Source organism: Phascolarctos cinereus, unplaced genomic scaffold (assembly GCF_003287225.1).
Source record: "Phascolarctos cinereus isolate Bilbo 61053 unplaced genomic scaffold, phaCin_HiC Scaffold_3;HRSCAF=262, whole genome shotgun sequence".
Lineage (NCBI taxonomy): Eukaryota > Metazoa > Chordata > Mammalia > Diprotodontia > Phascolarctidae > Phascolarctos > Phascolarctos cinereus.
In genome coordinates this window covers 35,265,071-35,291,813 of record NW_027555736.1, presented here as the reverse complement: position 1 = coordinate 35,291,813, position 26,743 = coordinate 35,265,071, and the positions used below count along the sequence as shown (strand labels likewise).

Sequence of the window (26,743 nt, the reverse complement as noted above, 5' to 3'; positions counted from 1 at the left end):
AGCCCCTGTATGGTGGAGGGATTAGCCCTAATGCTGGTGACTCTACAAAGGGGCTGAATCATCTGGGGTTGGTTTGGTGGGATGAAGCACCCCCTGATTTAGTAGTGCTAGTGGTTAATACTTCAGAAAAGCTGAGAGTCTAATTAGCTTCTCATCTTCTCGATTCTAATAGATTTCTCTTTGACTTTCACTCGCAAACCAAAGAACATGCAAGAGACTTTTTTTTTAAACAAACATCCATTTTGGAACATTGCCCTAGGAAGAGGGATTACTAGTAATCAGCTCTTTGTTAGTAAGCATCCTAAGGCTGAACTAATTAATTTTAAAGGCAAAACCATCTTGCAAGATGACCAGAAGTGATTTGGGTAACGTGGGGGTAGCCAGATGTTAAATCAGTTAGTGTGAAAGTCTCTTCCCTCTTCCTGCCCCTCCCCCTTTCCTATGAGCTCAGATGGCTCTTTCCTACCTCCCGGCTCTATTTCAAAGCTAACCCCTTCACATCTAGACCGTCTTCTTACACTTATCTCTGCTCAGCCCTACCCAATTTGCTGTTCCTCGTACTCAATGCTCCATCTTCTCCTCCACACCTGCAATTCTCTCCCCCTTTCCCTTTGCCTCCTGGTTTCCCGTGGGCTTCTCTTGAGACTCATCTCCTATTCCAGAAGGCTTTTCCTAGTCCTCCACAGGCTGCTAATGTCTTCCATCTACCCATATAGATCTCATATGAACACAATTGTTGGCGTGTTGGGTTTGCCATTGGAATGGAAGCTCTTTGAGGGAAATGACTGTGTTTTTGCCTTTCTTTGTGTCCTGGGTGCCCATCACAGCATCTGCCACATAGTAAGCACTTACATGCTTATTGACTGACTATATAATGGAGACCATAATATAAGTGAAAAAACTTTGGATCAGAGAGATGAGCTGATTTTTCTCCAAGGTCACATGGGTGACCTTGTCGTTTACAGGGGTCTCAAACAAATCTGACCCTTCTTCCACTTGTCACTTGTGGGAGAAGGACCAACCTGGTTCACAACAGGGTTTTGTCAGAGACCGACTCCAAATCTCACCATCTCACCTCTTTGATGGCTTCTGTCTCTACAATTGTGCGATCATCTACAGAATGAGAATTGAGTGGCAAGTTGTATATTCTCCTGCTCGGGCAGGTAGGGTAACTTCCTGGTGTTGTGAGGATTATATGAAATAACACACGTCAAGGGCTTTGTGGACTGTGTCACTGTCATCTACCCTACCACGTCCTCACTTATCTGAAGTTGCAGTTCCCTGTTAAACATTGTTGCTCTCTCCTTCCCAGTAGGAAAACCACTCTCCCTGGTTGAGCAAAGAGAAGCAAAATAAAAGCTGAATTGTTCTACCTTCTTGTTTTCAGAGTTTTTGTGGGAAGTTCAAGGTTGTTTGTCCTTGGGCAGCATGGCCTAGAACAGTGGTGCTGGGTTCTGTCCCACCTCCATCACTTACCAGCTGAGTGTCCCTGGGCAAGTTGCTTTACTGTTCTGAGCCTCAGTCTCCTCCTCTGTAAAATGGGCATAATAGTTCTTCCCTCATAGGGTTGTTGTGAGGATCAAATGAGATAATGCTTGTAAAGGACTTTGTACCTCTTACTACCTCAAAGTGCTTTATCAGCGCCAGTCCTCCCTCTTCCCAATGTTGACAGACCTCTCCTTCAGGGCTGACATCTTGATACATCCTTAGGACTCTTGGGCCCTTGCTGTCTAACCCAAGGCTCAATTCACCTACCTGTGTTGTCTTCCCCAATTAAAGTGTGAGTTTGTTGAGATCGGGAGCCATTTTATTTTTCTTTTTGTCTCCTCAGCACTTAGCACTACTTGGTATATACAGTAAGCATTTAATAAATGTTTTCCCCCATTCATTCACACATTAAATGCCTAACATGTATGGATAGCATGTTCTCAAAGCTAGGGTGGGGCAGGGCAGGAGAGAGCAGTAAAAGTTCATATAAGAGCATCCCCTGCCCTCAGGGCGCTTACAATCTACAAAACTCTAATAGACCTTGCTGATGGGGAAGAAGCCCCCCAAAGCCACTCTTACCTCCTTGGCCTCATTCTGCGCCTTCATGTTTTCAGCAATGTATCTGACGCTCTCAATCGCATCTTTCATTTCTGGGGACAGAATGGAGAAGGAGACCGTGGCATCCACAGATTCTGAGCTGGAGCTCCTTGGAAGGTTGGAGCTCAGGTTGGAGAGCTTGACCCTCTGGTGGCGGCAGACGCCACACGTCCCATCTTGGCAAGACGAGCCCCCCTTGCAGCATTTTGCCTCGGCGCCCCTGAAGCAGTTGAGGTTGGAGAGCTCGGCACCGGAGAAAGGCCTGGACTTCTGCGAAGCCTCCTCACTGCTTGAGGGTCTGGCCATGAACATGATTTTGGGCAGCCAGTTCAGGAATATGGTCTTCACCCACTGGGGCATCGTATGAGTCTTGGGCGTGCGGTAGTGAACATTGAGAACGAAGACGGTGATGACGATGGAGAGGGTGACAAAAATCATGGTGAACAGGAGGTACTCTCCGATCAGGGGGATGACCAGAGATGTGGAAGGGATGGTCTCAGTGATCACCAAGAGGAACACGGTCAAGGACAAGAGGACCGAGATGCAGAGGGTCACTTTCTCCCCACAGTCGGAAGGCAGATAGAACACCAGCACCGTCAGAAAAGAAATCAGCAGGCAGGGAATGATCATGTTGATGGTGTAGAACAAAGGCAGGCGCCGGATGTAGAGAGAGTAAGTGATGTCAGGATAAATCTCTTCACAGCAGTTGTACTTGACGTCATGCTTGTACCCAGGGGCGTTGATGATGGCCCATTCGCCACTTTCCCAGTAGTCTTTGAGGTTCATAGACGAGCCGAGCAGCACCAAGTCGATTTTAGCTTTATCATAGGACCAGGAACCAAACTTCATGGTGCAGTTTTGGTAGTCAAATGGGAAGTAAGTCACGTCTATTTTGCATGAACTCTTAAAGATGGCGGGAGGCATCCAGGTGACTTCTCCTGTGTATTTCAACAGGGCCTTGGTCTTGTCATCAACCTGGAAATCCCCAACTGCACTGCAAGGACAAAAGGGGCACAGGAAGGAATCGTGATGTGGCTCGGCCTCTCAGCTAACTTTTAATTATTTTTAATTTTGAACAAATATCTTATTGAATACTTTTAGAAAAAATAGGGACGGCCAGGTGGTGCAGAGGATTGGGTGCCCAGCCTGGAGTCAAGAAGTCTCATCTTCCTGAGTTCAAATCTGGCCTCAGACACTTATAGCTGTGTGCCCCAGGGTGAGTCCCTTAACTCTGCCTCAGTTTCATCATCTGTAAAATGAACTGGAGAAGGAATGGTGAACAACTCCAGTTATCTCTTCCAAGAAAAGCCCAAATGGTCGTGAAGAGTTGGACACGATTGAAATGATGCAACAAACTGACATTCATAATGATACCCTATATCACTGAGGAAAAAAATGTTAAACTGTGTTCAGTGTCTTCTGTTTGTTTTTTTTTTTTTGGGGGGGATTAGGCAATGGGGTTAAGTGACTTGCCCAGTGTCACACAGCTAGCAAGTGTCAAGTGTCTGAGGCCAGATTTGAACTCAGGTCTTCCTGAATCCAGGTCCAGTGCGCTATCCATTGGGCCATCTAGCTGCCCCCTAGAGTGGCAGTTCTTTTGGGGTCATTTGTTACACTAGATGACTGGGGAAGACCTTCCCAACTCAACAGTGTGCTGGAACCAGCTCATTCTGCTTGGCTAGAGTCACTTGTTAAATTTTCAGTCTGAGCGCTTGTATCTCAGAAATTGGCAAACACCACAAATCAGGACTTGGCCTATTGTTCTGTCGATTGTCCAGACTTAGGAAAGTGACGGAAAAATGCTAATGATAAAAAAAAATGTGACCTGGGTACATTACTCTCCTTGCCCTGCTCTCCCCATCCCCTTGCCGAGAGCCGGTTGTTAAACATACACCAGCACTCCCTGCTTCTGCTTGTGAAATTCTGTGAGCCAGAGAACATGAGCATAAATAGAATGATTATTGACTGGTCTAAACACAGGATGCCGACATCTGTGAGAGTTCCTAAAGGCTGCCTATCTCTGTTGCTTGTTGTGTGAGGTGAGCGTTTTGCAAATCTTAAAGCGGCATAAAGCTCTCAAATGAGAAATTATTATATAGTATTATAATGTAATATGATAATATAATATAATATAATAATATAATATAATATAATATAATATAATATAATATAATATAATATAATATAATATAATATAATATAATATAATATAATATAATATAATATAATATAATATAATGTAATATAATGTAATATAATATAATGTAATATGATATAATATAATATGACATGATATGATATGACATGATATGATATGATATAATATAATGTAATATGATATGATGTGATATAATATAATGTGATATGATGTGATATATGATATGATATGATATATAATATAATATAATATAATATAATATAATATAATATAATATAATATAATATAATATATAATATATAACATGATATAATATAACATAATATAATATAATATAACATAATATAATATAATATAATATAATATAATATAATATAATATAATATAATATAATATAATATAATATAATATAATATAATATAATATAATATAATATAATATAATATAATATAATATAATATATAATATAAAACATAACATAATATAATGTAATGTAATATAATAATGGAAATTATTATTAAATTCATTCAGACAGATCAATATTTGGTTTTTGGACTATTTGGCTCCATTAAAGTGAGCTACTTATGGGGTCCTTCATGGAAGAAAGAAGGATGGGGACTGTGTGGGGTGGGGGGAATGCATGCACACACACACACACACACACACAATGTGATTTGTCCTAGGGATGACTTTGGGCCCCCACATCCCTCCAAGATAACAATGGCCCTGATAACAATACTTTATTAATAGTAAGTTCAGGTTTAACTGTCTCAAGTGCGCAATCACAGAAGTTTGTTCTTTTTGCAAAGAGGTAGTATCCTATAGTGAATGGAAGTCTGTCTGGGCTTGGTGTTGGAAGAGACCTCAGTTTGAATTCTACCTGACACTTCCTAGCTATGTGACCTTGGCCAAGTCACTTAACCTCTTTTGGCCTCAGCTTTCCTATCTGTAAAATGGGAATGATACTTGTAGATCCTATGTCCTAGGACTGTTCTGAGGCTGAAATAAGAAAATGTACATAAAGTGTTTTGCAAACCTTAATATGATTGTAGAAATGTGACATGGTGTCTGACGGTGAGAGGGTTGTGGTGTTGTTATTGCTGGCTGGACGTCCGGGGTGTTCTTTGTAGTATTCGCCTCCCGTTGGGAGTCAGGACACCCAGTTCTACATTCTCACTCTGCCACTGACTCACCGGCTCCTCTCTGGGCCTCAGTTTCTTCTTTTGAAAAAGGAGGGGGTTAGATTAGAGTGGCCCTCCCAAAAACATGTTCTCTGCGTCCCTGATCTTCCAAGTGATCTAAGTAAGCATTCTGTGAGAGACTGTACTATTTCCTCCTCTAAAAAAATGAAGTATGAAATTAAGCCTGTTATTAAAATACATGCCGCAGGCAGCAATTTTTTGGTGAAAACAGGCTTAATGACTCTGTCCCAAAATTTTCCTTAAACCCAGGAGTGGTCTGGGAAAGTCTGGGGTCACAGGACTTGAGTTCAAATCCAGTATCTGAGGATTACTGCTTATGTGATGTCGGGTAAGTCACCTAACTTCTCTGTGCTTCAGTCTCCTCCTGTGTAAAATGCGGGGTCAGACTAGGTAGTCTGTGATGTTTGATCCTCCTGCCGGTCTAGGGTCCTATGACCCACATTCCCAGACTCACCCTGGGTCAGCTCTCTTTGGCCTGTGGCTGGCCCTCTTAGGCTGCTCTGGCCCAGATGGGAGGCAATACCAGTCCTGGAGAACTACGTCCTCTATGCACCAGGGCCCAACCTTCTTCTGGTGACAAAGAGGCAGACTGGAGCCTCTGGCAAGGTCTCAAAATGCTCAGGATACGCAGTCAGGACTTCTTTCTGGGAGAAAGTAATCTAGACCGTGGCAGGCCAAGCTTTCTGCTGGAGGCTAGCTGGGCAGCCCTTACTGACCTGGCTTCACTACATGGTCTGGGATTTCCTGGGCAAAGGTGTTTCCTCCCCTGATGTAAATCAGACACTTCTGGGCCCTACTAGGTGGTTTCACAGCTTGTTCTGGCCAAAGAACAATTGTCACTTGAGAGCCATTCTTCTGTGATAAATCTGGGCCATGATGCTGATTCTCATAAATAGAAATAGGGTCGACTGCTCAGAATCTCCGAGCTCAGAAAGGTTAAGTGATTGTCCCAGGGTCACACGGCTAGTAAATGTCAGAGCTCCAGAGAGACCCAGGTTCAAATGTTGCTTCTAACACTCGCTGTGTGGCCATAGGCAACCTCTCTAGCCTCAGTTTCCTCATCTGCAAAGTGAGGGGTTATGTGAGATGACCTCTAAGATCCCTTTAAATGCAGGATATGACCTTATGATTCAGAGCCAGGGAGGCCTTGGTAAACCACAGAGTCCAGTTCCCCATTGGACATCTACGTCCTCTGAGCTAGAGCAGGGAGGGACATGCTCAGGATTTCCCTTCCCCATCTCAGGATTGTCCGTGTCAGGGCTGGTTATCTAGCCTCTCCATTTTACAGATGAGGAAACAGGCTCCCAGAAGGGAAGGGATATGACTTACCCAAGGCAATGCAGTCAGTGCAGAGCCTGATCTGGAATCTGGGTTCTCCGATTCTCAAAAGACTCTCTAACTAAATCTCATTACCTCTTGGAACCCACAATTCTCTCCAAGCTTCCAGGGACCACAAAGGAGTTTATTCACCCATTGCACGTTAGAAGGAATTCACAGAGGGGAAGGGTGAATGGTGGATATGTGGTGGTCATTTAATATATAACATTAAGTGACATTTACATGGTGGTTTGAAGTTTAAGAGAGACAGTGTGGTATAGTGGGTAGCGCTGGCTTTGCAATCAGGAAGATGGGATCAAGTCTCTGATACACACAGGCTGTGTGACCCTGGCAAGCTACAGAACCTCTCAGTGCCCCAGATGATGAAATGGAAAGCAGGTGCTGACCTCATTTGTCATTCCCTAAACCAGAAAAATCCCAGGCCCAATTACAATTAGGTATGTGTGTGCATGCAATCACGGATCTGGGGTAAAATACATGTGTAAACACATCACATGTATGTAGGAATATATGTATACGTATACAAACATAGATACATGCACGCATGCACGCGCACACATACACACACACACACACACACGTAGAATTGGTAGGGACCTCAGAGGTCACCTAATGCAACCAATTAGCTCCTTGCTGGGGTTGGTGTGACTTTTCAATGAGATCAAGTGTATAAACCGCTTTGTAAACTTTGAAGCTACTTACACACACAGACACACAGACATCCAGTGTGGTTAAACTCAAGCTTAAAATTGCACTAAGGCTTTTGGGACATCCTGTGTATATGACATCGGTAGCTATGTGTGTATATGTGTGCCTGTATATATGATTATATATACACATGTATATATACACACGTATACATGTACTATATGCATTAATGCATATGTATACACACACTCTCCTCCACCAGTGCAGGTTGGCACCTGGCACCTGAGAGGCTAGATATAGTTATAGATATAGGTCTGGGTATAGGTAGTATATGTATATACACAAGTATACATAATATACACATAGGCAAAGATATGTAGATATATCCAGTCACAAATGCACATGCCTCTACAAATATATGCATATATATGGCACCTACTATGTGCCCAAAATAGCTTTACAATCTGCAGAGTTCTTTTACATACACTGTGTCATTTGAACCTTGCTACAAGCCTGTGAAGTAGGCTCTGCTGGTATTATTCACCCCCATCTTACAGGTGAGCCCACTAAGGCTCAGAGGGTTTAAGTGATCTACCTGGGGTCACACAGCTTTTAAGTTTAGGGTGGTGTTGAGAACATTGGCCTGGGAGTTGAGAGAGAGCTGGGATTCAAATCCAGGGCTCTGGTCACTGGAAGGCTGCATGACTTGGCCAGGCATGTGTGGAAGACCCAGCACTTGACCTGAATTCTAGGCAGCCTCCTGGCTTCCGAGGTCCCGAGACCCTTCCTTATACCCCGGCTTTCATGCTCTGCGGAGCCGTGTTCTCAGCTGTGGGACGGCCTTCCAGGGGAGTCGGGATAACTGTGATGTGTCCCCTTTGGAGCTGCAGGAGCCCAAGACCCCTGGGTGGGGAGGCAGGGACCTGCCTGCTCATCACCCACGTTAGGCCAGACCTTGCAGAAGGCACTATACAAAGACGTGTTGCCTGACTGATTCAAAGGCTGCGATGGGGTGGCTTCCCCCAAATTTCTGATGAAGCTCAGTGGAAACAAGGATGAATTTGGAGTCAGAGGACCTGGATTCAAAACCTGCCTTTGCCAAGTCACCTGAGTCTCAGTTTCCTTCTCTGTAAAATGAGGGGGGCCCTAGATGACCTCTGAGGCCCACCCCCCAATTCTAACTCTATGCTCCCTGACCCCAGCACCCTTACTTATTATATAGCACGATGTCAGGCTTCCATATTTTCTGAGAGGGCACACGCATGAACTCAGCCCCATCGTAGTCAGCGGGATTCCACTTAAGCTTGTAGTCATTCCAGATCTGAGACAGGGGAGAGAGATGGCAATGAAAATAATTGTGCTCTTTCAGGGTCTTCCTATACCGCAGGGATTTTCCTGGCCTTGAGCTCATCTGTAATCCTGGCCCCTCCCCTCCCACCTTTGCTGTTGCTGCTAATATCCCCACATGACTCTTTTGTTGGATTCTATCCCATCTCCTACCTCCATGACTTTGCACACTTGGAATGTATTCCCTCCTCACTTCCATCTTTCCCTTCAAGACTCAGCTCAGGCACCATCTTCATGAAGCCTTTCCTGGTCCCCCCTCCCAAATGGCCTGGTATTTAGCTAATTGGCATATATTTGTACTCATTACACTTGTCTTGTGTGTACTTACATATTTGTTTCTTATTCCTCCATTAAAATGTCAGCTCCTTGAGAACAGGGACTGTTTCCTTCTTTGGATTTGTGTAGCACCTAGCAGAGTGGCTGGCAAACAGTAGGTGCTTAATAAATGCTTGTTGACTGAGCCTTCTTATTTAGGAAGAGAGGGCTATGACGGCCCCCTTGAGCCTAGAACACCTCAAGAAAACAGCTGCCCAAAGCAGCCTCCGTGGGACCCTAGGCTCTGAGTGTCTTGGGGTCAGGTTGACAAAGGGCACACCTGCCCGGTGGTTTTCCAAGCTTCTGAGGGCAGAGAAATCCTTGCAATGCAGAAAGCCTAGCAGACCTCGGAGACAGCTGGGCCCTGGCCTGGCACAGAGGGGTCACTGGCAGGTCAGGTCAGTATTTCTTGTCTGACAGCAGCTCTGGGCAGTATCCTCCCCAGAGGGAGTATATACGGGCTCTGATGTCACTGGCCTGAATCTAACAAGGATAAATCGCCCTGTCTCCTGGCTGTGCGGCTATTATTTTAAAAGATCTTTGTGGTAACAGGAAGGAGATCAGGCCCTGCTCCCTGCAAACTGACAGAGGCTCCAGGCTGAGACTTTTCACTCACTGACACCGAATGGGAGAAAGTACCTGGATTAAGAGTCCTACTGGGTGCCTTTCATAGAACTATGGAATTTGTGAGATGGGAGGGACTGCAGTGGCCACTTAGTTAAATCCATACACAGAAAAAAATCTCACCCATAACATCCCTGACAAGTGGTCATCCAGCCTCGGCTCAAAGACCTCCAAGGGGGGAGAATGTTCCCCACCCCACCCCCAAGGTGGCCCATTCTCCTTCCCAACAGCTGTCCTCAGAGTGTTTCCTCACATCAAGGCTGAATCTACAGTCTTCACCCATTGGTCCAGCTGGGTTCTGCCCGGGCAGCCAAAGAGAACTGATCAGACCCCTCCTCCATATGACACAGACTTGATGGAGCTGCCGGATTCCCCTTCTTCCCTGGGCTAACTCTCCCCATAAAGCTTCCTTTGACCCAAGGGCTCTTAACTGTTTTTTGTGTCACGGACCCTGAGGGCCATCTGCTGAAGTCTATGGATCCTTCTCAGAATAACATTCCAAAGTTGATAAAATGCAACAGAGAGGAAGGAAACCTGTTACAGGGAAATAGTTATGAAAATATTTTTTCCAAAACAAATCCGTAGATCCCAGGATCAGAACCTACTTTCACCGCCTGCACCCCTTCACCATCCCTGCTGGCCTCTTCTGGAAACTCACCACTTTATTAACGTCCTTTTAAAGCATGGCATACAGAATTGAGGTATAATGAGGGCAGAGGATGATGGTGTCAACACTTCCCTCATCCTGGAAGCTCTGCCCCTTTGAACAAAGTCCAAGATTGCATGAGCTCTTTGGGGGGGCTGCCCCACCACACTGCTGACTCCCATCAAACCTGCAGTCTACCAAAACTCCTAAATCTTTTTTGGAACAACTTTGTCTAAGTCTGCTTCCCTTATCTTCCACTTGTGTGGTTGATGGTTTCATACCCAAATGTAAGGTGACATTTATTGATTTCATCTTATTGGATTCAGTCCAGTGCTCTAGACTGGCAAGACCTTTTGGCATCCTGATTCTGTTGTCTAGCAGGCTAGTTATCCCTCCCAGCTTTGGGCCACCTGCCCATCTGATCAACATGCCGCCTGGGTTTTTGTCCAAGTCAATGATAAAAAAGGAAACAAAACAAATAAACAAAAAAACCAGGCTAAGCATAGATCCCTGGGGCACTCCACTGGAGACCTTCTGCCATGTTTACATTGAACCATTAACCACTTTTCTTCTGTATCTGGCTATTTGATCAAAACATTTCTGTCTTTTCCTCATCTCTCTATCTTCTCTACAACATGGCAGGTCATGCTTTAAACAAGGTTTTTGTTTTTGTTTCTGTTTCTTTGTTCTCTAAAATTCGGATTAACTTTATCTACAATATTTCCATCATCTATCAGATTGGGAACCCTATAAAAAAAGGAAATAAGGTTTGACTGACATATCTTGTTCTTGATGAAGACCTGCTGATTCTTGTTAATCACCATTTCCTTTGCTAGAAGACATTCAGGCATTTCTATAATGATCCATTCTAGCACTGTCCCTTTCATGCTTCATGAGTAAGAAGGCCAAAGGTGGGCTCCCTAATCCTGATCATAGAACATAGAAGGCACTCTTAGAAGATAGAATCTCCTGCCTAGAAGGACTTTTAGAATGTGACCACAGAATGTCCAAGTTTGAAGGGCCTTGAGAACAATGAAAGCAGAAAGACGGTAGTGGAAAGGCTGAGAAGGTCGGAGGCAGACGAGACCTTCCAATGTGGAACCCAGAAGGATACAAGTAGAAGGAACCTTTGAGATGATCAGGGCTAATTCCTCCAAATGACAGATGAGGAAGCAGAGGCCCTGAAAAGGGGAGGGAGCCTCCCATAATTCACTGCACACTGAGTTAGTGACAGAGCCAGCACTAGAACTCAGGTTTCCCAACTTGATGCCTATATATTGGGCGCCGCCATGCCTGGACTTCATTCCTTCCTCACTTCCATCTCACCGAGTGTTCTCTCCTCCACACCACACCACTGCTGCCTCCTCTCCTGAGCTTTTGATAAAATAGCCAACGTTGAGCCATCTATCAATCAGCAAGCATTTATTAAGCACCTACTATGTGCCTGGCACTATTCTAAGAGCTGGGGATACAAAGAAATGAAAAAGATAGTCCCTGCCCACACCTGCAAACAAATGTGTCCAAACTCTGTAGAGGATAAATAGGAAATAATGGGGGGGAGGGTGGCAAAGGCTTCCCAGAGAAGATGGGGTTTTAGCTGGGACCTGAAGCCAGAGAAGTCAGGAGGCAGAGATGAGGGAGGAAATTCCAGGCATGGGGGACAGTATAAGAAGATTGGAAAGGAGAAGGGGAGGTTCTGAATGGTATTGGACACCAAGAGGTGATTGGGAGCCCCTGGAGTTTATTGTAACCAGGAGGGGGTGGGGTGGATGTGGTCAGACCTGCCCTTTAGGAAGACGATGTTTACAGCTGGAGTAGAGAGACTGGAGGCTGGCTATTGAAAGAGTCCAGGCAGGAGGTGATGCCTCAGAGGCCTCCTTTCCAAGCTTCAGGGTGGTAATGTGGAAAGAGCCTTAGCACTGGAGCTTTAGGCCCTGGGTTCAAAACCTTCTAATGCATACCACCCTACATGACTTTGGTCAGGTTACTTCCCCTATCAGTTTATCTTTATTTATTTTTTGGTTAGGCAATGGGGTTAAGTGACTTGCCCAAGGTCACACAGCTAGTAAGTGTTATGTATCTGAGGTCAGATTTGAACTCAGGTCCTCCTGAATCCAGGGCCAGTGCTCTCTCCACTGTGCCACCTAGCTGCCCTAGCCCTATCATTTTAAAGTAAGGGATTTAGCCTAGAAGCCTTCAAGTCCCTCCCAGCCTTGCTATAACCCTCCCCGGTGTATGAAAGCTGAATGTACAGGAAAGAGAAGTTGGGGCATGAAGTCACATTATAGAAAGATTTGTTCAGCCTGCCTTTAAAACATCAGGCCTTCCTGGTATACTGCTTTATTGGCTCATAAGCCAGAAACATCAGGAAGAATACATAGACATTTAGTCATAAGATTTCAGAGCTGGAAGGGGCTTCATAGATCATTTGGTACAATCTACTCATTTTTCAGAAGAAGAAACTGAAGTCCAAAAGAAGGAAGTGACTTGCCCAAGGTCATGGAGTTGATGAGAGGCTGAGTCGGGGTGGAACCTGATCTCCTGATCTTCCTCTACCTGGATGGGGATGCAACCCCAGCATGATATGAGTCAATGGGAAAGGACAGTTGAAATGAAGAATTCAGACAAACTTGGGAAGATTTCTCTGAACTGATGCAGAATTAAGTAAGCAGGAAGAAGCTGGAAGACCAGGTTCAGACCTTTCCCATGATGATTATGACCTGTGCCACCTGAAACAAGTCATACTCTTTCTCTGGGACTCAGTTTCCTCATTAGTAAAAATAAGGGGGTAGGACCCAGTGGCCTCAGAGGTCTTTTCCAGCTCTAGGAATTTGTCTGATAACACAATTTGCATATGTAATGGAAATGTAAAGGAAGACATCCTGGAAAGAACGCAGAACTCTAATCAGTGCAGTGACCATGAATTCAGAGACCCCACCGTGAAACACACCTGCCACATCTCAGCATGGCGTTGGACTAGAGGTGCTAAGTGAGGTGTGCATTGTCAGACAGAGCCAACGGGCTGACTTGCACTGTGAGCTGATACATACAACACTGTGCTGTTTTTTTTAAAATTAAAAAAATGAATTCTATTGATGATTAGGAAAGAAAGGGAGGAGGGAAGAGAGTGACATTTTTTAAAAGCTTCAATTAAACCTTTTAAAAATCAGAAATTAAGAGGCGATGACTCGGTTTCCTAACAATTGAAGCCCATGCCCCTCTGAACTTTTATAGGATCACATCAATGGTGTAAATCAGGGCATCCCTAAATCCGTAAACATGAGAGTTGTAGAATCTGTACCCCTGAAGCAAACCAAGACATCACCACCAGGTGTCAGCATTGACCAAGCAAAGATCAATGCCCAGCCCACGACGTCAAAACATTCTTCCTAAATGTCTTGTTTCTACGCAAAAACAAGTGTTTCTGAACATCTGTGTAGCTGGAGTATGTGAAGCACCTTAGTGTAAAATGCCATCGCTTCCCCTTCTCTCCCAGACAAAGGAAGTGCAAAGTCAACATTCTTTAGAATGGAAGCCCCTTGAGGTCAGGGATTGGGTTTTCCTCTTCCTTTGTATCCCCAGTGCTTCCTTAGCCCAGTGGCTACCTGGCACGCAGTAAACACTTGATGAATTGTGGTTGGCTGATTGATTTAATAAATGCTCACTGTGTACCTTGTGCCGTGAGAGGTAGTGTGGGACAGTGGATAGGGCTAAGAAGATCTGCCTCTGATGAAGTCCTGACTGTGGGTAAGGTCTCCTAACTTCTCAGTGCTCTAGGTAACAGCCTAAAACTGAAGGTGCTGGAGTTTCTCACCAAGGGGTTCTCTAGACCATGGAAACCACAGGTATAGTTCCTCTCCCTATTCCTACTGTGTGCAGTACACTGCATTCGCTGCTGAGGAAGATATGACATTTATATCCGGCAAAATCCCTGCCCTCAGGGAGCCTACATTCTAGGAAATTAGTAAAATATATACACATTTGAGAAGGACAGTACAGACTGCTATTTATGGCTGGAGGTGAAAGTGGAAAGGATCAGGGAAACCTTCCTGGAGGAAGGTTGGGCTTTAAAGGATGAGAGGGGTGGTTAATTTTTAATACGCAAAGGAACGGAGGGCATTCCAAGCCTAGCAACTTCATGGACAAAAACACCGAGGTAGGAAAGCACAAGGTATTTAAATTCAAGTGTCCTTTGGATCTCCTTACTTATAGTCATGGTTCCCATCTTTTGTTATTCCCTCCATCTGGAATGGCCTTCTGCACCCCCTCACCCTAATTTGAATACCTACCCCATCTTAAAGGCTTAGCTCAAATGCTTCTTTCTCCAGGAAGTCTTCCCTGATCTGTTCATTTGGAAATGTTTTCTCCCTTTATGGAATGCCAACTGGCACCTCTCTTAGAACATCTATCACATCGTGCATCATCTTATACCTATTTTTGTCATGTCTAATCCCCATGGCCAGGCTATATGGATGCACAGAGTACTGAGACCTCATCTGGTTGTAAAACATTGAGACAATATTATGTTGATGCCCTAGTCTGAAGTCCTTGGACTGGAATCAAAGACTCAACCTGTCTTCCTTGAATAGAAGGCCTTTAATCAATTATAGGGATGGAGCCTGATCTGGAAACTAAGAGGCTTATTCTTGGTCATGGTGACTAAGAATTGGAAATGTTTTCATTTAATTCAATTAAGAGAAATCTCTCTTTGTGCAACTTGGACCCTGTTGAAAATGCAGTCAAGAAGGAGCTATTTTCTTCCAGGGTGCATTAATATCAACATAACTCAGAAACCCCTGAGCTTAAACTACACACCTTCGTCCGAGTTTGCTGGAGAATTTTGTCTTTTGACTTAGGATTAATCAAGTCAAGCCAACAAGGTTTTATTAAAATGCCTACTGTTGACCAGGCACTGTGCAAAGCACTGGGTGACTACAAAATGTAAGTGGACATTGCTAGGTCAGAGAGAATTTCAGTTAGCCAGAGAACCTGTCTTTCTGGACCTCTCTTTATGCAAGAATCTTTTCTGTTCATAAATTGTCTCAGACAGATTTAGGCAGCAACACAAACTATAGAATCTCCACACTTCCACCCCACTACAAGCTCCAAGAAGGTAGGAACTATGTCATTCTTCTGGTATCATCTCCACAAGATCATCAATGTACTAGATATTTATTAAATGTTTTTTGAATACACACAAAGTTGAGCTATTGCCTATGGACTCTACTGGCCATTCAGATTACATCATTTCCTGACCTTTCCTCTACCATTGCTGACGTAAGCTGAAGGCAGGTAACCTCTGGTGGATTACAGAGGCAAGAGACGATTGAGTGTCCCAGAGACCAATAAGTTCACCCCAGTAAGCACTGACCTGTACCTAGCTACATGCACATGGTGGGGGTGTTAATATACGCATGTTGATTGATTGATGATTCACAAGCCAAAAGCCCCGTAAGTGCCTAGCACAGAGTAGGTGCTTTAAAAATGTTTCTTGATTAACTTTTTGATTCACAAACCACAAAGAAACACTTATCGCCTCATTATGCTTATTTTCCACTACCTCCTGTGGTCTACCCCCTAATTTCTACATTCATTTCCTGTTTTGACAGAGCTTCATTAATTCTGGTCACATTCCCTGGAAGGTTATTTCCTCTTCTCTTTCTTTATGTCTGGAAAACCCTTTAGAACCTACTCCAGTTTCCACTTCTCCTGCAAGCCCTCCTTAATTACTCTAGCCCACACCTATCCCTCCCTTTTCTAACCAAACATTCCAAACAGTGGATTTTGGTTGAGGCTAAGGAAGAGCTTCCTAACCATGACAGCAGACTCCAAGTAGAATGTCAGTTCTTCCCACTTACTGGAGATATCCCTCTTAATGCAAGTGCCTTCTCTCCATGGATGATCTCCGATTTATCTTCTATAGATCTTGTTTGTATTAAGTTGTCTGTGTGTCGTTTCCCCATTAGACTGTGAGCTCCTTGAAATCAGGGACTGTTATGGTTCAATTGCCCATAGTTTATTTAGCACCTTATTTCACCGTGTGTCTTATCCTTTCCCCTTATATAAGATGGGACCCTTAAGGGTGGCTCTCTTTTTTTCTCTGCCTAGGACAGGGCTGGACCTGTAGAAGGTGCCTGGTAAAGTTCATGCACTGACTGATTGGTAACTTACATGTTTCAGCCAGAGGTTGGTTTCCATAATCTGGTTAACTTCATCCTAGTCAAGTGATTAAAAAAAAAAAGAGGAAGAAAAAATACTGGATTTGTACTGATGATGGAAAGCTCTTGCCCTCATCCCTCCCTTTTAGAAATTAAGTCACTCCCCAGGACTCACCACTTTTACCAGTTGGGACATGGACACCTCAAAATGGATGATGACTGGATCAGACACATTGGCCACTGGTCGGATGATCTCATTATAGCCCTCAAACAGCCGGTCAAATAGGCGATGCTCTGCATCAGAGCTGCCAGCCCCTGTGGAGAAGAACATTCTAGGCATGACATTTTCCCATTTGGGTTCAAGAACATCAGCTTCTCAAGTACTGAAGAGGGGAGACAGAACTAATCAGCTGTTTACATGAAGAGGATCTGGGAGTTTTTAGTGGACTGCAAGCTCAATATAGGGTCGCTAGAAGGCACCATAGAGCACAGAGCACCGGGCCTGCAGTGAAGACGCCTCATCTTTCTGAGTTCAAATACAGCCTCAGACACTTAAAAGCTGGATGACTCCAGACAAGCCACTTAACCCTGTTTGCCTCAGTTTCCTCATCTGTAAAATGAGCTGGAGAAGGAAATGACAGGCCACTCCAGTATCTTTGCCAAGAAAACACTAACTGGGGTCATGAAGAGTCAGACATGACTGAAAATGACCGAACAATAACAACAAGAATTCAGTATGAGTCAACAGCACAACACATACAACTATGTGCAGACTAATGGGATTTAGTGTCCATAATGGAGGAGGTGCACCACCATAGTCAGACAACACCTGAAATGCCCATGTTCAGTTCTGGATACGACTTTTTAGAAAGGCTGTAAGATGTTCTGAAAGGAGGGCAACAGGAATGGTTGTTGTTTGTCCTCCCTTCTGGAAGAGGACCAAGCTGGGGTGGTAAAGGCACTGGGAACCATGGCATATAAAGAACTGGAAAGGACTTAGTAGGGGGGTGATACTCTCTTCAAGTACTTGGAGGATTGCCAGACAGAAGAGGAATTCACTTTCTTCTTCTTGGCCCCTGAGGCTAGATCAGGGAGCAATGGATGTTATTACAAAGACTATGTGATATAAATTTGTTGTAAGGAAAAACTTCTTAATAACAAGAGTTATCCCAAAGTGGAATTGGCTGCCTTGGAAGGGAGCAAGGTCTCACCTCATTGGAGGTCTTGCAGCAGATACTAGATGGCCACTTTTCAGGGAAGTGAGAAAGAGACTTCCTATTCAGTCAAGAGTTGGATCAGCTGATCTCTACTATTCCTTCTGCGGGCTCTGAAGTTCCATGAAGATATGCCTGTATTTTGTTCGTTTGCAATACAGTTACTGGCCACTTACCCATTTATCTTCTCTGCAGGTAGCCAAAACACTGAGATTTATGGTCTTTTTATGAATCACGTAAAAAGCACAGATAGAGCTGGAAGGGAGGCAAGTGTTCTTGGAAATGTATAAAGTGATTTCCTAATAAAAATGATAATAGTAATTGTTATTCATAAACTATTCCAATGGTTAAAGGCAAAGGATATAAGGCTAGGATTCAACAGATCTGATTCCAATTTTAATTCTGTCACAAATTTTCTGTGTGACCCAGGAAAATCCCTTAATCTCTCTAAGCCTCAATTTCCCTATCTGTAAAATGAGGAGATTGGGTTAGATAGTCTCTTAGTGTCCCTTCCAGCTCTAAAAATTTTAATTCTGTGTGTCCAAATCCTTTAGGATCTTTATCAATAACATTGCATTCAACTGAACAAAAATTTATTAAATGTGAGCTGTGAGTAAGAGAGGCAGTGTGGATAGTAGATAGAGTGCTGGAGTTTGAGTTGAAAAGACCTGGGTTCCAATCCTGCATCTGGACTTCTTAGCTATGTGACCATGAATAAACCATTTACCTCTTTTGAAGCCACAGGCAATTCTGGAAGACTATGTTATAGATGAGTTGCAATCTGTCTTGGTGGAGGGACCATTTATTGGACCTTAGAGGCCCTGGTCTAACCCTCTCATTTTACAGAGGAGGAAACTGAGTGCCAGAGAAATCAAGCAATTTGCCTCAAGTCACACAGAAAGAAGAGGTGGAGCCAGAATTTGAACCCAGTGCTTCTGATTACAGAGTCCACATGCTTTTTTCTGTATGATGCTGTATGATTGCCACATTCATGGATCACAAGGTCTTGATATATTGATGCACAGCCATGGGTTTGGGGCTGGGGATATAGTTTCACTGGGGATAGGGATGGGTTTGGGGACTGAGAATGGTGATAATAATCTAGAATCAACTCAGGTTTCCATAGAGCTTTAAGATGTCAGGACAGGGGAAGTTTTAAGGATGGAGGAAGGCAGCCCAAGCTGGATCTGAAGGAAGGAGAAGGCTTTGACAAATGGAGATGCAGGATCTTGGGAAGAAAGTGCATTCCAGGTCTAGGGAACTGTATGAGAAAAGGCACAGAGATAGGGAGAGGCCAGCAAGAGAAGAGAGAATAGTCAAGCTAGGCAATATTAAGTCCTGAGATGTACGTGGGAAAGAAGGTGGGAGCCAGGTTGTGGGGGGCTTTCAGCACCAGGACCATGAGTTTATGTTTATTCATTGGACAGTGAGAAGGCATGATAGACTTTTGAGCAGAGGAATGATTTGGTCAGACCTATACATTAGGAAGATTACTTTGGCAGCCATGTGAAGGATAGATTAGAGGGGGACAAAACTGGATGCAGGAAGACCAGTGAGGAGGTTACAGTAGTCCAGGCAAGTGGGAATGGGGCCCGAGCTAGGGTGGTAGTGTATGGAAGTAGAAATAACAGAGTCAACAGAAATGAGCACAGATTGGATGTGAGGGGTGAGGATAGCAAAGAATCAAAAAGGACCCAATATTTTGAGCCTAGGTTACAGAAAGGATGGAGAAATGGGGAAAAAAGAGAAAATAGAGGGGAGTATAAGGTTTTGGAGAGAAGATGAGTGCAGATGCACACACTGTATATTGAATTTGAGCTACCAGCCAGACATTCAAGCAGAAATGTCTGGTGGGCAGCTGGAAATACAGGCCAGGACTCTGTGGTGAGGATGATGATTTGGGAGGTACCTACACAGAAATGGTGACTGTGACCAAGGAAGTAAATGAGATCACTTAGGGAAGGAACAACAAAACAGAAGATGGCCCAAGACACACCCTTGGGGGCACCTATTTTCCAATGGATTCCCTCATTCAGCTGGTGATCTGTCCCTGGTCCTGATCCTACAAAAGGTCAGGGCCTGGAGAAGAGGATACGAACAGGTTGGCCAAGAGAAGGCTGTCTCCACCACCAGTCACCAAGGGGGCAGGAAGGACAAGAGCCATTTGGTCATCTCTCTCTGTCCCTGCCGCTCTCTCTGGCTCTGTTTCTCTCTCTCTCTCTCTCTCTCTCTCTCTCTCTCTCTCTCTCTCTCTCTCTCTCTATTTCTCTCTCTCTTCACCCAGCCTCCCCTCCCCCGCCCCCTTGTGCAGACCTACTATCACCAACATTTCAATTTGGCAAATTAGGTCCTTGTGGGGACTGTCCGGACACAAAGTCAGTCAGCAAGCACAGTTAAGTATCTGCTCTGTCCTAGGCTCAGCGCTGAGCCCTGGGCGTATAAAGAAAGGCAAAGTGAGCCATCTTGCATTTTAATGGGGGAAACAATATGCAGATAACTATGTACATACAAGCCACATACAGAGTAAATGGAAGGCGCTGGCTGCCGGGAGAGGAGGGAGGGAACCAGGACAAGCCTCCTACAAGAGGTGGCTGCACCTGAGAGGTCGATGCTGGGGGGGGGGCAGCAGAGTCTTCCAGGCATGGATCAGTTTTGACTAATCCTCAAGTACTGGAAGAGGTGTCCCAATAAAGAGTGGTCAGGTATTTTGTTTTGCTTTGTTTTTTCTTGAGACCCCTAAGGGCCGAACTGGGAACAAGATGGGGCAGAAGCAGCGGAGGGGCGGATGTAGGTTCTGGTAAGGTGAAAACTTCCTAGCGATTCAGCACCCTCCAGAACAGAACGGGCTGTCTGGTAAGATCAGAATTGTCCCATTACTTGAAGGCTGAAGTAGACAGGTAGCAGAGGGGTGGTTTTGGAAGTCCCTAGCCGCCTTGGGCTTCTGGGCTTCTCACTAATGCCCGACGCCTATAAAGAAAACCAGCACCTGGAGCTGGCTGAAGCTGTGATGGATTGAAGCAGCCCAGGTCCCCCCACCTAACTAAAAGTCCTGCCTTCTCTTCGGGCGGCCGAGATTAGGTTCTTCTGGACCTTTCTCTATCCCCGTGCCCCAGTTCTCCCCCTAGGTTCCTCCCCCCCACACTCCTGCCCCCCTAAGCCCTGGGTTGGACAGGCTGGGCAGGGGAGGCAGGGGAAGCGCCCCGGGGTCCGAGACTCACCCACCTGTGAGCAGGAAAGCCAGGCCAACCAGAAGGCAGCCGAGCCCCGCGCAGCCCGTGTCCATGGCCCCGTCCGTCCGTCTGTCTGTTTGTCTGCACCTGCTGTCCTCCCCGCCAGGGCTCAGCTCCCTCAGCCCTCCCCTCAGAGCCTGCAGCCCTGCGCGCCCCGCCTAGCCCCGCCCCAGCCTGGCCCTCCCCAGCCGGATCTCTAGAGGCTCCGGCAGCCCACGACGCCTCCAGTCCTCGGCGCCGCAAGGGTTAAAGCTGGATCGTGGAGGGATAGAAAGGGGCCAAGGCAAGAGGAGGAGGGGAGGGAAAGGAAGAGGAGGAAAAGGAAAATCGAGAGAGAGGAAGGGAGGAAAGATGAGAGAGAAGGGGGGAGGAGTGGAGGGGAAGGGGAGAAAAAAGGAGGAGAGAGAAGGAGGCGGCGAGAGGGAAAAGGGTAGGAGTAGTGGATAGAGGCCAGGGAAGAGAAGAGAAGGCGGGGGGAAGGGGAAGAGACGAAGATGAAAAGAGAGGAGTGAGTGAAGCAGATAGGGAGATACAAGGAGTGAAGGGGAGAGGAGGGTAGAAGTGAAGGAAGAGGGGAAGGAACCAGAGAAGAGAGGTGCCTGCCAGTTCTAACATTCTCAGCCTCTTGGCAGAGAAGGAGGAGGGAGTCAGTCCCAGGGAGATCTAGGCCCCGCCCTGCCCCACCTCCCAATCTGGTGCAGGTGCATCCATTTCCCAGGTAGCTAGGGAATCTCATGGAGTACTGAAGGGAAAGGAAGGTGGACACAAGCTCCAGGTCTGGCTGCCATTCACTCCCTGGGCTCAAAAATGCAGAGCTGAGCAACCTCACTTCCCCTTCACACCTCTGGTCTTGTGCTAATTTGGGGCCTGACTTCAGCTTTGCAGTGTAAAGAGAAGGAGGCCCTTTCTCCCAAGATCTGACTCCAGCCATACACACGAAGGGCAGTCCTAACAGTCATCATCCCTTAGAAGACTGGCAGTTGAAACTTTACGTGTGCTCCCTCGTTGGAAGGGTGAGCTTCTTGAGGACAGGGATGGGCTTGTTTTTCTATCTGTATCCCTAGCACTTAGCATAGTGCCTGACACACAGTAAACATTTAAGAAATCTTCCCTCCCTCCCTTTTTCCCTCCCTTTCTCCCTCCCTCCTTTCCTTCCTTCCTTCCTTCCTTCCTTCCTTCCTTCCTTCCTTCCTTCCTTCCTTCCTTCCTTCCTTCCTTCCTTCCTTCCTTCCTTCCTTCCTTCCTTCCTTCCTTCCTTCCTTTTTCATCAGTAAATTCACAACACCAACTTGCCTGTGTGGGAGCAAGACCTCTTCTCTTCCCCTGCCCTCCTTCCCTGACCAAAGCACAATCTTTAATTTGCCCATAACCCTGGTGTTGTCTTCACTTCTACTCCCCACCAGACCCTCAGGGTGATTCTGCTCTCCAGCTTAGTCCCAATGATTATTTATTAAAACAAGTTTTGCTAATGCATTTTGTTTTTACATCACAGCTAGCTGGGAAATATTACCATCTCTTCTCTCATTCTCTCACCTTCCTAGTGAACCCTCTCTCATAAGAAAGAAAAAGTTAAGCAAAAATGCCAAATAAAGACAGTCAGCAAACATTTATTAAGTGCCTACTATGTGCCTGGCACACGGTAGGATATAAAAAGAAGCAAAAGGCAGTTCCTGCACTGAAGGTGACCGGGGCTGACAAAGTATGCAACACTCTGGCCTCAAAGCCTTCCACTATTGGTTTTTTCTGTTATTGAATATTCTCTTTTCTTTTAGTGAGCTTTTCATTTACGTGATGCTAAAGAGAATGAAGATGAAAGCTCCCAAATTGGACGAAGTACATGTGGAGGCGATCTGTGCTGACAGAGACACCTGCTGAGTTTGCTGAGGGGTTAATTTGCAAAGTATCTGAAGGAGGGGAAGAGACTGAAAGGGTAGGAAAAAAAAATCTCAGGCCTTAGTAATACCCAAACCCTCTAATGACTCCTTATGGTCTCTGGGATCAAAATCAATCTCTCTGCCCTCCCTGCTCACCTGGGCATCTTAGAATCTCATTTCCCTCAAACTCTGGCTTGGTGCCACCTTCTACATGAAGCCTTTCCTGACCCTCCCCCTACCTTCCCTCAGCTGCTAGTGCCCTCCCTCCCTAACTACCTTATTTGTGTGTGTGTTCATTCTGTACGTATTTATGTACAATATAATTTAAGCTTTTTGAGAGCAGGGACTGTTTCTTTTTTTTTGTCTCAGTAACCCTAGGATCTAGCACAGTGCCTGACAGATAATAGGTGATTAATAAATTCTTGTTGGTTGATTGATTTCTCCCTAAAAGCTTAGACATGGAGCTTTAAGGGCTTCTTGGGGCTCAAAACCTGGAGTCCAACCCCAAAGGCGGTTATAGCTAGATTTCGGAGGGGGGTCTGTGAACTTGGATGAGAAAGAAATTATATCTTTAATTTCACTCATCTCTAACTGAATTTTAACATTTCCTCCAATTAGGAAATAGATGTCACTCTGAGGAGGGCTGCCTAGATTTTGCCAGACTGCCAGACAGTGTGGCAGGACACACACAAGGTCAAGAAGACCCCTTGAAGAGCATCCTGCTTTCCAGTAGGACATGGCAGAAATAACGCCTGTCATTACTGATGTGAGGCAGTGTCATCCTGCCCATCGGCTTCTAAGATTCACTGGGTACCTGATAAGTGCCGGACAATCTCCAGGGTGCCAATAGTGTGGAGATGAAAGAGAAAGTACTCAGAAAGGTGGCAGAGCACGCTGAAGCGAAGCTATTCTATCGACCTAAGGGGGCATTTGGGATGACTTCTGTTCTCAAGTAAAGAGCTGCCTGGCTGAAGCTGGAAAAGGCTTAGGAAAGAGAGCAAGAAGATAGAGGGGCAGGGAAGTGAAGTCACCTGGTTGGTAACAGCTGTGATGGCACTGGAACCCAGATCCTTGGATTTTTTCTCCAGCTTGGTGCACCTTCCCTCACTCCCAGAATGTTCTGCACGGCTCTCAGTTTCCCTCCATGTGCATACATACCCATATCAGGCACACACACCATATATACACAAACATATATAACATACACATGTATTGCACATACACACATATAAAATATAACATGTGTATACATATATACACATAGGTACCTATATAGACACACAATGCAGATATGCATACACATGTACATATAATATACACACACATATATATACAATACACATAGATATACATGCAAGTACTATATGTATACATACATACATACACACCTACAAAATGTAGCATGTGTGTATACATGCACATATACCCAACACACACATGCACATATATACAGTACATGCATATGCACACATATACATGGTTATCCCTTCCACATCATGAGGCCAGCAGATAACACTATGACTGAATGCTTAATCCAAATTTTGCAATAAGATACTATAAACATCCCATAAAAGAAAAAGAAAAAATTCAGACCAATTCTCTGATTGGAAGGGAGGGCAAAAAAAATTTTATGGGAACTTTCCAGATAAGAGGGGGCACTGTGTCCTTCACCCCTGCAATGTGGAAGGGATAACTGTAGTATGTGTGCATGTACACACATATGTGCACATACCACACACATACATGTATATGTAAAAGGGGCCTAATATTAGATGCCTGTCCTATTCACCTTAGAGGACTGTTGGGAGAATGGCCTTTGAAGCATTCACTTGTTACCCCGCACCAGCTCCTTATTCCTCACAGGCTCACACATCTGCATTGGAAGGACCCTTAGAGGTCATTGAATCCAGCCTTAACCTTTTACAGATGAGAAGAGGAGGCTGAGAGAGTGGGAAGGACTTGCCCACAGTCCTACACCAAGTTGGAGGTAGAGTGAGGCTTGGAGCCCTTGCCCTCTGATTGCAGACACACCTGCCCCCCCCCCCCGCATCATCTTCCTCCTTGGGGCAAGGCCACTCATGATCCAAAGACCCCCAGCAGGAGCATCGTTGGGGAGCCCCATTGTCAGATGACCAGGGGTGACAGTTACCTACGACCAAGATGGCTAAAAGCCCTTTCGAAAGGCAGGTCCCCACCCCCACCATGTACATAGAGCCAGACCCCCTGGAATGTCCGGAGCTGGAGGGGAACTCAGGGGCAGACCATCTTATTGACCCGTCATTTTACAAGGGATAAGACTGGAGCCCAGAGAAGGAAAGGGACTTATAGAAGGCCCCAAAGCTAAGTCAATCAGGCTCTCCTAACTTTTAAAGGCAACTAAGTAGTGCAATGAATGGAGCACTGGACTTGGATTCAGGAAGATCTGAGTTCAAATCTAGCCTCAGACGCTGTATGTGTGACCTTGGGCAAATCTTATAACCGCTGTCAGCCTCAGTTTCCTCATCTGTGAAATGGGTATATAACAATACCTATCTCCTGGAGCTATTGTGAAACTCAAATAAGATAATATTTGCAAAGTGCTCTGTAAACCTATAAATAGTATATTATTATCATCATAATCATCATTCCAGCCCAGGGCTCTTCCCCTGTACCGGGTTTCTGGTCCGGATTCCCGGTGTTTACAAGGTAGATTTCAGCTTGAGGCTATTCTAAAACCTTTAGTAGGTTTTCCTCCTGACATACAACCTTCTCCGGCCTTGGCAATTTATGCCCAAGACCTCTGAAGGGGGGAGACTCAGAGAAGGTCCATCTGGTTTGCTTTATCTGTCGCCTGCAGCTTCTCACTCAGGATTTTCTCCATCCTGGGCCTGGGTTTTTAGAGTGGTATAGATCAAAAAATGACGCCATCAGCCTCAGCGTCGAAGGGAAGAGGCAGCTGGGAACAAGAGGGGCAGACCCGGGGGGAAACGTCTGGGCCCTTTGACCTCCTAAGCCTCTCTTCTTCCCCTTGGTGGCTGAGGTACCACCATCCTGCCAGTCCCCCTGAGCCGGACTCGTCCTTGACTCTTTGCTCTGCATCCAATCAGTTGTCACATTGAATCCTTTTATCTTCATCCAAAGCATTTCTCACTCCTGTGACCACCACCCTGGTTGTTTTTATTTCATATATATTTTTTTGCCTGTGTTTGTAGGAATATTGTTGTTTCTCCCACTAGACCATAAGCTCCTTGAGAGGAGGGACTGTTTTGATTTTTGTCTTATACTAGTTTGACCATAATTGGCACTTAATAGATGCTTATTGAATAATTGATCCCCCTTACCGTTGCAGTAGCGTCGGGACTATTCTCTCAACTACCAATCTCACCCCTCCCTGATTAATCTTCTATACAGCTGACAAAGTAATCTTCCTCAAGTATAGGTCTGACCACATCAGTTTCCTAGCCAAGAATTTTCCGTGGTTCCCTACTGCCTCTCCAATAAAGTGCAAAGTCTTACTCTTGTCTCAACCCCCTCAGCTTCTTCTCCCCTCTGAGTGGAGGCCTTGGCTGGAATGCTGACCCTCCCCAAGCTTTCCTTTACAGAGGCCTGGGGTCCTGAACTTTCCAGCTAACTCTGCACTTTCCAACAGCGGTTCTGCTTGGTTTGGATGACACAGAAAATCATGCTCCCCCTGCCCCCTGCCAGCTATTCCCTGGTGGCCTCTCCACCTAGCTTCCTTTTGTGTGTCACCTTCCCCTATTAGATTGCAAGCTCCTTGAGGGCAGAGACTGCTTTTCTTTTTCTTATTTCAATCCTCAGCGCTTAGTAGGCATTTAATAGATGTGTCTTATATTGTACTCTATTTCCCTTTAAAGTCCCTCACAGTCTGCCCCCAGTCTGTCTTTCCACATTTATTTCACATTAC

General features: G+C 45.3%; 1 protein-coding gene across 1 annotated transcript in view; it reads right to left on the bottom strand.

Moving 5' to 3' along the window:
* The window catches only part of CHRNA3 (cholinergic receptor nicotinic alpha 3 subunit), a 31,553-nt gene extending 10,491 nt beyond the window's left edge, over positions 1 to 21,062 (bottom strand). The window contains exons 1-5 of the mRNA XM_020976016.2: positions 20,958 to 21,062; positions 16,697 to 16,836; positions 16,535 to 16,579; positions 8,643 to 8,752; positions 2,068 to 3,079 (exon numbers count right to left, since the gene is read on the bottom strand). Coding sequence (XP_020831675.1) covers positions 2,068 to 3,079; positions 8,643 to 8,752; positions 16,535 to 16,579; positions 16,697 to 16,836; positions 20,958 to 21,018 — 1,368 coding nt within the window. The 5' untranslated portion in view covers positions 21,019 to 21,062. The remainder of the gene's footprint in view (positions 1 to 2,067; positions 3,080 to 8,642; positions 8,753 to 16,534; positions 16,580 to 16,696; positions 16,837 to 20,957) is intronic.
* Positions 21,063 to 26,743: the final 5,681 nt, after the last annotated feature.